The sequence below is a fragment of the Diabrotica undecimpunctata genome, chromosome 11 (assembly GCF_040954645.1).
Source record: "Diabrotica undecimpunctata isolate CICGRU chromosome 11, icDiaUnde3, whole genome shotgun sequence".
NCBI classification, from domain to species: Eukaryota; Metazoa; Arthropoda; class Insecta; order Coleoptera; family Chrysomelidae; genus Diabrotica; species Diabrotica undecimpunctata.
In genome coordinates, this window is record NC_092813.1 from 16,421,141 (window position 1) to 16,431,898 (window position 10,758).

Below are 10,758 nucleotides of genomic sequence, written 5' to 3' on the forward strand. Positions count from 1 at the left end.
AATAAAATAATGTTAGTATCTAAGCGATGGAATGTAGATGGTTAAATGTAATAAGTATCTGTAAACGTTAATAAAATAATGTTAGTATCTAAGCGATGGAATGTATGTTTAAAGCGATGTATAAAAATGATGTAAAAATGTAATAAGTAAAAGGTAGTCAATTCGGTCGAACATAATTTGCTGAAAAACAGAAAAAATATGTTCTTAACAGCAGTTACGTGAAGGTACGACTACATCGACCGCCATGTTAGTAAGGATGATGGTTAGTAGGGATAAAAGATTTTACATTATATGATAATATATTTAATAATAATATACTTGACTTACTAAGATTAGCTCATGATTTAAGTTAATTTAGTAGACATCTTTTTATTGATCTGATGGACATCTTTTATTTTTATTAATGTTAAAACATCGATACTTTGGTGTTAATTCATTAGTTACTGTGCTGTTTAGTATTCAAAATGAATAATTGTGGGTTGGTCAATAACTCTAGGTTATCTGATCTTAAAACTAGTAAATTCTCCGACTCCTGTTTTGTGACAGGCTAGCGAAGACTTAAAACTAAATCAAGGAAAGGAGACCATTAAGTTATCCATCGTCTTGCTAGGAGGCTGCACGAACACATAACTCTGGAGTTAACCAGAACGGTTCATTAATTCACCAGTGGTCCATATCAGATATCTTTTTAGTGGGCATAACTAAACATTTTTTTAAATGTGCTAATCTTAAGTATCTTAATTTACTTATCTTATCTATATAATTTTTAAATTAAGATACTTAAGATTAGCACATTTAAAAAAATGTTTAGTAAATGTTTTATATATATATATATATATATATATATATATATATATATATATATATATATATATATATATATATAAAACTAAGATCTAGTAGAATTATCGTATTATATAAAAACGATGAATGATAAAAAGGTTAAGAAAAGGAATAAAAAGGGTCTGTTCCAGATATATTTAGCATGATGTTAGCTGTAATAAATCAAGTTTAAAAAAAAATGGCTATATTTAGTCAAATAAATATGCTAATCTTAATTATATAGAAATGATGAATGATATAAAAGGGTGAGAAAAGGAATATAATAAAAACTGTCTGATTCAGATGTATTTATCAATAGTGTAGATGTAATAAATAAATGAAGTTAAAGAATGTACAATCAGCATCCATCTTAAAGCCAATCAAATCATCAAGGATTAATGTTAAAATAGAGGACTGGCCTATTGTACCGTGAACCATGGAGTATACCTAATGTTTAGTCGATATAATCTATCCTATCTACACCAGATTGACTAGCGTCGGAACTGATAAAGTATATCATATTTTTTTTTATTCAACATCCATGGGTACAGCATCTATAGAGTAATTTCCCCACGCTAATGTACTATAGGTGTCTGGCACGTTACACCTTTTGTCATCGTTTGAACTAAGGCCTTTTTTATCTTGAACCATGGAGTATACAACATGTTTAATAGATCTTATTAATTTTTGTTGAATCGACATAGATTGATACGAATCTAGACATTTAACATAATCATCAAAAGTTATTTTATTTTGAACGACGTTCATCTTAACTCCCTTGGCTTTCTTTGTCACGCCCAAATTTTTGATTATTGCCCCAATTTCATCATCGTCATACTCCTCATTCTGTAGCATTTCTCGTTTTTTTTTAATGTCATTATCTGTAATTAGAACTTTTGTTGTATACAATTTAGATCTCAATCCTACATAGTCAGTCATAATGCGACCATTATTCTCATCCTTCATCAAGCCTGGAACTTTTTTGTTAACCTGGGAGATATTATATGGATTGTCTGCAGCGTAATCTGATGTATCGAAATACTTGTGACAGTCATATTTCATCGTCTCATGTGGATCTTTCCCTCGTATCTCTACTATTACTGAATCAGTGTCTGTGTAGCAAGTCGTGAAGTTTTCTCCAAACCTATCGGCTAAATAACCATACTGAAAGTCATAAATCGTAGTTTTAGCCAAGTCTAAGATGATCATTCCAACATATATTGGTTTATTTAGCCAAATTTCATCTTTTCTCATCTCGATTGCCACTAAATTTTCATTGAAAATACTTAAATTTTTAAACAATGGATCACTAATTCGTGCTTCTGTGCCATATCTCCCCTCCCATTCTGTCACAAGTTTAATTTCAACGCGCTTGCGCACATTCTCCATCGTTTTACCGAAGACAGCGTTGTTCATTAACTTAAAAAGGTTCTTTTCAAAGTCATTCTTTCATTTTTTCGAAGTTCAGTATTCAAGTCGATGTATGACTTTAACCAGGGACTCTGTTTGAATGTCAGGACTCGATGTATCCTCTTCAGTACTAAGCCATGAGTTAATGCTTGCTTAAGGGCTCGGTAGTGTATTACATACTTTTTTTTGGGGCTTAAGGTGGCCATTAATTTAGTAAGTTCTCTTGGTCGTGAAGGTGGTTTTATGGTTTTCGGATTTAAAGATTCTGGACAAAACGGGATATCATTATGATGATTGTGGAGATGGTGGGGGTAATCTAAATCAACCTCGAGGAAGTACCCTTCAGAAGCATCGTCAGGAACCGACAAGACATCAATGTTGACATCGACCCACTCGAAACCTCCATATGGTAAGAATTGAGACATCGCCCAACCATATTGATTATTAACATCGAAATACATCAGATAGGAGTCAGGCTTCGAAGGATCGTAAAATGCCATATACTTGTTATTGGCGTGAACGCGGCGTTTCGAGCATACTTGACTCAAACCGCCACGAATTCCACGCTCCACAAACAAAAACATATCTTGGTCAGTTAAAAGTTCAAGTTCCTGTTTTGTGTGCTTAAGCATAGCATCCCACGTGAAACCAGGTAAAGTGTAATAGTGAGCAGGGTCGAGATTATATGTGGCGAGGCAGCTGGAGCGGAACCGCTCAAAAACGTCGGCAAGAAGAAGGATGTCGGTTTTCATGTAGAGATCTACATAATCGCCAAGAGTGGAACAGGAGAACGATGACCAGACTTCTTGAGCGCGACGATAATGTCGACGAGGACATGGTTTATCCTCAAGGTTATTGTAAAAAGACTCGATAGGTGGTAGACATGTTTCAATGAAGCGATCGAAAGAATCAATATAATCATACGGCATGATGCCCTTTTTAGTAAGAAGATCAAACTGCTCCTCGGGAAGAGATGAAAATTGGGCGCAAAGATTTGGATATTTAGGCAAATATGAGGAGAGCTTATCAAGAGAAGAAGCCATGAACCGAAAACTGTCAATAAACCTAAAGTTAATTCGAACTTCAACATGCTTTGTAAATGAGATATATTTTTCCTTAGTGATAGGAAGAAGATCAATGGAGCCTTTCATACGTGTAGCAATGTCGGAAACGACAAAATGCGCGTCATATCCAGAGAGGTTATAAAATATGACCGGGATAGTGTGGGTGTCTTGATAATTGACGTTGCACCCTTCATGAGCTGCTCCACGAAAATTGTTTTCCGGGATCATGTGATCATGGTCTCGGACTTTTTTATCTTCGGGAGAAAAGCGTTGCTCACATATATGACAGTAATTAGCAGCCTGAAACATTCGCTCATCATCTTCTGACATATGGATCGGATATGGACAAAGAAATACGGTGGAGACGTCCTCAGCAAGCTGATTCATTTCATCAGCAAACCATTCCATGCAATCCTTTCCTCGATAGGAGCGATAAAATGACAGAGAATCATCATAGGAACATTTAAAGTAATAACCAACGGCAGCTGGTATATGCTCTTGTGGTTTTTTAGGATCATCAGTGGGTTTTAGAACAGTCTCCAAATCCGCATATACCATGAATGGAACCTTTACTTTATTTTTAAAATTTTTAAACTTAACTATACATTTACTTTTATCAGGCATGTTGATAACAGTCTCATTTTGTTTTAAGCAGTCTATTGTATGTTTATCTAATGTTTCTTGTGATCGGGAGTAATGTAGGCATCGGTCACAGAAATATTTTTTATGTTCTTCTTTACTTAACTGTTTAGAGAGGAGGCGTGACAAATTTTTAATCCACACATAGTGGTACTTCGTAGGCGGCTCATCATATTTATCTTGTATCAAAAGCAGATTCACATGTTTATCATTCTTTTCTTTCGTTAAATATGTTGGGAGGGTCTTAAAATATTTATCTTTTTTTAGGTAATATACGTTTATCGAAATATTATTTTGCTTTTCAAAGTTAGGAATTTGTTTTATGGTCATTGGAAACTGAATGCTTTTTAATTTCAATACATCAGAATAATGTGGATATTTTGATATTCTGTGAGCATTAGAATTATTTTTAGCAGGATATAACGCCGATACGATAGCCCATGCAAAGCATGCCTCGTCATCGTTCTTTACATTTACGCATGCTTCCTTTTTCTTAATCTGAGGAGGAAGTTCAACAAATGAGGATCCGAGCTGTGGCGTATATTTGTTTATATTAACCCCCAGGTTAACAACAGCTTTTAGTGCCCAGCCACTATCACGCTCCTGGAATTCCTCCAGTTTTGCAGTAATAGGTTCCATCACTTTCGTTTCAAACCATTCATCAAGATTTGCATCACGATAGATTGGTGAGTTCGATGTGGTAAAATATTTCGTATCTTTAAGGATTTTCTCTCCGCTGGCTATCTCGAAGTCTCCACCAAATACCATATTCACCTTTACTGCCTCGTCTTTCTTAAGTGCGTTTTGAATCCGACGTTTTAACAGGGCTTTGCAATCATTAAGGAAACTACCCGGGTCCTTGTGTTTAAGGTTTGAGATGATTCCAGTTCTAATTCTTGAGTTGAATGCTGATGAGAAGTCATCCCACTGTACCCTCTTGTACGCAGTCTCCGGTCGAGTGTTAAGTCCCGCCCCCTTCTTTTGTTCGGCTTTTAGTTGGTTTCTCAAAGTCTTTACCTGCCTCATCTGGGCTTCGAGGTGCTGCTTCTCTCCCATCGTCTCAGCATATCCCATCGAATTTCGTATCTTTCTATCGGCCTTCGTACACTCTACCAGTCCTTTTCTAACATTTTCCTCATTATAATTGTTTTTAATTAAACCTAAGATGGATGCTATAAATTTGATCATTGCAATAATTGCCATTTTAAAAATTGTTAAAATTAATAAAAACCAAGTTAGATTAAAAAAATAAAAATGTTAAAAAATCTTTCGAATTTATAACTAAAACTCGAAAATATTTATAGAATTAAAATTTTCAAAAGAAAAAATCTGAATGAGAAATTCAAAAATCAAAAAATTTTCAAAAATATTAAAAATATGTATATCACTCACCAGAGCACGTCTGAATGATTTAAAACTCACCAGAGAACACGTCTGAACCCTAGCAATATCTGAAACAGAATGAAGAAAATACCTTAATGCCGGTGTCGGTAACTGATATAACTCCCATCTTCTTCTAAAGAGGGAGAAGGCAGGTTAACCGCTCTATCCGTCGCTTGGAGTGACCTCAGAGAGTAAGGCTCTCTGTCGGAGGCCATTATTACCTAGCTAGGGATTAAATGCCTTTTTCAAAGAATAACACAGTAATTAAAGTTTATTAATCAAAATGCACAATAATTATAATAGATAGAAATGATATAATATAACTTATGCTAAGAATCTGAAAGAGACGTATAATTATCTCCTGATCCGGAAATCGGGAGAGTAATTATACTAATTAGTTTTAAACTAAGAATCTGGAAGGTAATACACGTTAGTTATTATCAATAACCTAAATATAAACAAAATTTAAATTAGTAAGTATGGAGAATGTCACTTGTCAAAATACTTGGAGTGGGAAGGAGTTGAGCTAGAGACTCGGGATAAGGACAGGAATGTCGGTTGTTATGCCAATCGGGATAATCAACAATAAAATGGGGAAGAAGTACACTGTAAAAATAATTAAAAGCAAAAATTCAAATTATTTTTCAAACAAATTTTCTAAGTCAATTGGACCTGTAGAAAATAATTAAATGGTGACAAATAGGCATAAATAATGTATATCAAATTCAAAATAGCTGTAAATAAAATAAACAACAAATATTAAGGTCATAAAATCATAATAGAAATTTTTAACAGTGTAGCAGAAAAATAAATATCATAAATTCAAAGATAGAAAAAGTATAAGTTATTTTTAATAGTGTACCTGAAAGAGAAAAAGAGAACAGAAATAGCATACAAGTTATATATATATATATATATATATATATATATATATATATATATATATATATATATATATATATATATATATATATATTGTGACAATTAGGGTTTATAGAAAATAATTTATAAGTTATATACTACATAATATTAGATATTTGGTTGTTTTAAATAAGTTATATATTAGAGAATTTAATAAAAATATATTTATGTGAGGGCATTTTTAATAAATTAGCATATAATAATTGTAAAAAGTTGTATTTTAGTAATTTTAATGTTGTAAATAGATTTAAGTGAGCCATGTGCTTAGGCAACCAACTATACAGTGGATTGACAGATAGAAATTAATCATAATACGAATATAAGTGGGGTTATAATATTAATGTTGGTTTGAGGTGTTTAATTTATATATATTTGATGATTTGAATGTTTATTCTGATCTGAAAAGCCTAAATGTCAACAAAATTATCAATGGAACATTAACGAATACTCCAGAGTGCAGAGTGTGACCATTGTTTACCGTCGAACATTCTGGAATAATGATTATGGCGGTGGATCGAACAGATATTTTTTTCGAGAACATCTATATAGAAGTTAATAGAACAAATTGGAACATGATCTCTTACCAGATGGTTCTGGAATATCCAAAAGATATAAATACCCGTGATTTGGATTCAAGATGGCAGTTTTTAGCAGTTTTTAGTCAGAAGTCAGGCAAGTTCATTATGAAAGTTAATAGACACATTTAGTTAGTGAATAGTGAAGTAAATTGTTAAGAATTTTCAAGAAGTCAGTCAGAAAAGTTTAGTAAGAAATATGAAAGTTAGTTGGAGTCAGTGAATCAGGTACAAATAGTCGAATTGCTAGATATAGTGAGTTAAATGAAGATTAAAAATTATGCATATAATTAATGCACATTTATAATTATACACAAATAATTATTGAAGATTATAAAAGTATATTGGAAGAAATTAAATCATATTATGGTTGGAGATTAGTATAAATCAACTTATAATAATTGGATATTGGTATATTGAAAAGAAGAATAAATATAAATGCTGTTTGCTGGTTTGGTTGGTGGTGTATAAATGCTGGTGAAGGAAACTATATCTTAAATTGGTAGAAGCTGATAATTGGAAAAAGTAATTTCACAAAAAACAAGGATAACTGAAGTACGAAGACATTCAGTGGTGATTAGAATCTATATAGTAGAGAACAGTTCATTTAGGCATTCAGTGAAAGAAAGGTACAAAATTTTGTTAATATAATTTAGTTAGTGTCATAACAATTTCAATTTTGAAGATAGTTTTGTTTAAATTTTAGATTGTCTATAGAATTTAATTAGTTTTATAAGAATATCAATTTAAAGATAGTTTATTTTAAATTTACATTGGATAGGTTAGATATATATATATATGTGTGTTTCATAATAGTTATAATAAAGATAATTTAAAAAAGTACTTACAAGCTAATTCTTTGAGAACCGCGATAAAAACCCTATATACTTATTATTAAAAATACTCATTGCTCATCATTCAAACAAAAAACACATCATAACAATTTGGCGCCCAACGTGGGGCTCTCTATTTAAAAGAATTAGTTTGGAAAGATAAGTGCTCTCATATGATTAAATTAATTTTCATTAGAAAGAAAAAATTATAGATTTTAATTTTAATTATATTTGAACAAGTAAAGTCTCAAAATGTCTCAAGGAAAGAAAGGTACAAGAATCAAAAAGAATGAAGAAGATGTGGAAGTAGAAACACAACCTATACAAGAGGAGAGTTTAGTTCAAGCTCCACAAGATACTGCAGAAATGAATCCAGAAAGAGAGGAAAATGTCAATATGGCAGCTTTGATGTCATTAATGATGCAGATGAACAAGACAATAGAAGAGAATTCAAAAGAAGTCAAACAAGACATGAAAAAAATGGAACAGAAAATGGAAGAGAATACGAAGAAAATGGAAGAGAATACGAAAAAAATGGAAGAGAACACGAAAAAAATGGAAGAGAATTATAGAAAATTAGAAAAGAAAATAGAAGATAATAATAATAACATTGTAAAGCAAATAGAAAAACAAATGGATAAAAAACTTGAAGCTGCAGAGAAAAAAGTAGCAAATGAAATAAAAAGTATACGGAATGACTACAAGAAAAGGATAGACAATGAGAGGACAGAAGTAAAGAGGATTATTCAAGATAATAAGATAGATATAGAACAGAAAATAGAGTTACAGAAATGTAACTTAGAAGTAAAAATTAACGAAGACAGGAGAAACACAGAAGAAAAATTAGACGATATACAACAAAATATCCAAATAAATTGTAATCAAATAAGAAATGTGGAACAGAGAATAGATGATATTTCACAAATGAGAGACATAGGGAGACCTTACTTAAATTTAACAAATGAGACTGGGATTAAATTCTCTGGTAATATAAAAAATTTGCATCCTAGAGTATACATAAATAGTTTAAAACATAAATTAAGATTTGTGAATAATATTAATGATATTAAAGATTATATTAGAATGACATTAAATGACAATGCAGCAACTTGGTTTGCTAGTATTGAGAATGATTTAGATAATTTTCAAACATTTGAAAATAAATTTTTAAATTATTATTGGGGTGAATTAGAGCAAGCCAAGTTTAGAGAAATTCTATATTTTGGAAAGTATAATTACAATTTAAAATCAAATATGGTAGGTTATGCATTAAAACTGATAACAGTTGCAAAATATTTAGAACCACCACTTAGAGAGGATGAAACAGTCTTAAATGTATCTAGACATTTTGATGCTGATGTTGTGCAAACCGTAACTGTACAAAATATTCAAACAATAGATAGTTTTATTAATTTTATTCAAAGAATACAAAGAGGCAATATGACAAGTAATAATAACAACAGAAAAAACAATAATAACTTTCAATATAATAAAAATGATATTCAACAATATAGACAATCATATAACATTAATACTAGGTATGGTAATAATTTACAAAATTTTAATAATAATAACAGTAATCCAAATAGACAGAACTTTAATAATAATACTAGTTATAATAGACAAAATTTTAATAATAATACTAATTATAATAGACAACATTTTAATGACAGTACTAATAATATTAGACAAGATTTTAATAATAGAAGAAATACAGAGCGACCTAACTATAACAGACAGGTAAATTGTGTTCGAAGGAATAGAAGCTGCGAAGACAGGGAACGAAATAGTACAAGGCAAGAAAATGTGAGTAGAAGTCATAGTAGGGAAAGACATAGGACATCAGATCCAAGTGGTCAGATACAATCTGACAATTCTAATAATCAAAATTTTGTGCAGTAAACTTTCTGAATTACAAGTTAGGCCATTGCTATTATGAAAAACCTTCTGAATTTATTTCTTTAGATGAGGATAAAATTATTGACTCTATTAATTTAATTTATATAAATGCTTTGGCCAAAAATAAAATGATTAACATTATGATAGATACTGGTTCAGAAAGTACTTTAGTCTCGGAGAATTTTATTTTTAATACATTAAAATTATCAGATATAATAAAGATTCCAAAAATTAAAATTGTTGGTGCAAATAATAAGAAGTTGGGTGAAATTGATAAACTAGCCAATTTTTAAAATTAATATTCTTAATAAAGAAATTAATATGCAAGGATTTATTGTCAAGGATTTATGTGTTGATATATTAATGGGAAATGATGAATTGGAAAAGAAGAAAGTAAAGATAGATTTTGAAGAAAAAATGGTAACTTTGGAAGGGCAAATAATTAAATTTATGCAGAAAGATGAGGTGGAAGAAGGAATAAGAGTTGATAGGATATTATTAAAAGAAAATAATGACGTTTATGAAGAAGAAATGTATTTTGATGATAGGGAAATGTCCCAAAAGAATGTAAAGAATAATTATTGTAGTAAATATTTAAGGAATGGAAATTTTAAGCAGATGGATGCCTACGAGGCGGAGTGCGTAAAATTGGAAGCAAGGAATAATGAGTACATAATGAAGAATAATTTTATTTGTAAAGAAGAAGATATGATAAAAGTTTTAAATTGCCCTGAAGAATATAAATCAATAGTCATTTCCATATTGCAGCAACACAAGGGACTTGTCAATAAAGAAAATAGAATTGCACAAAATTATATCCATAGTATAAAAGTTAAAGAAGAAAAAGATTTTAAAACAAAATCATACCCAATACCATATAAATACAGAGAAGAAGTAAACAAAACAATTAATAATATGTTAGAAGATGGAATCATTGAGAAGGCAGATACACGTTTTATCAACCCTATAGTAGTAGTGCGTAAAAGATCAGGTGAAATCAGGTTATGTTTGGATGCAAGGAATATTAACAAGATCACTGAAAAGCAATTTGAAGCACCAATGAGTATAGATGGAATATTAGGAAGAATTACAGGAATGTCATTTTTCACTAAAATTGATTTACAGCATAGCTTTTGGTTAATACCTCTAGAAAGAAAAAGTAGACAGTATACAGGATTTCAGATAGATGGAGTAGTATATCAATTCAATGTA

General features: G+C 30.8%; 1 protein-coding gene across 1 annotated transcript; it reads right to left on the reverse strand.

The window, feature by feature from the left end:
* Positions 1–2,237: 2,237 nt before the first annotated feature.
* On the reverse strand, positions 2,238–5,138 carry LOC140452716 (uncharacterized). The gene has a single exon (XM_072547036.1). It carries the CDS (start codon positions 5,136–5,138, stop codon positions 2,238–2,240), a length of 2,901 nt encoding a protein of 966 aa, XP_072403137.1.
* Positions 5,139–10,758: the final 5,620 nt, after the last annotated feature.

Bases quoted from the DNA above. Each gene is read 5' to 3' on its own strand.
- LOC140452716 (XM_072547036.1), bottom strand. From the start codon at position 5,138: ATGGCAATTATTGCAATGATCAAATTTATAGCATCCATCTTAGGTTTA.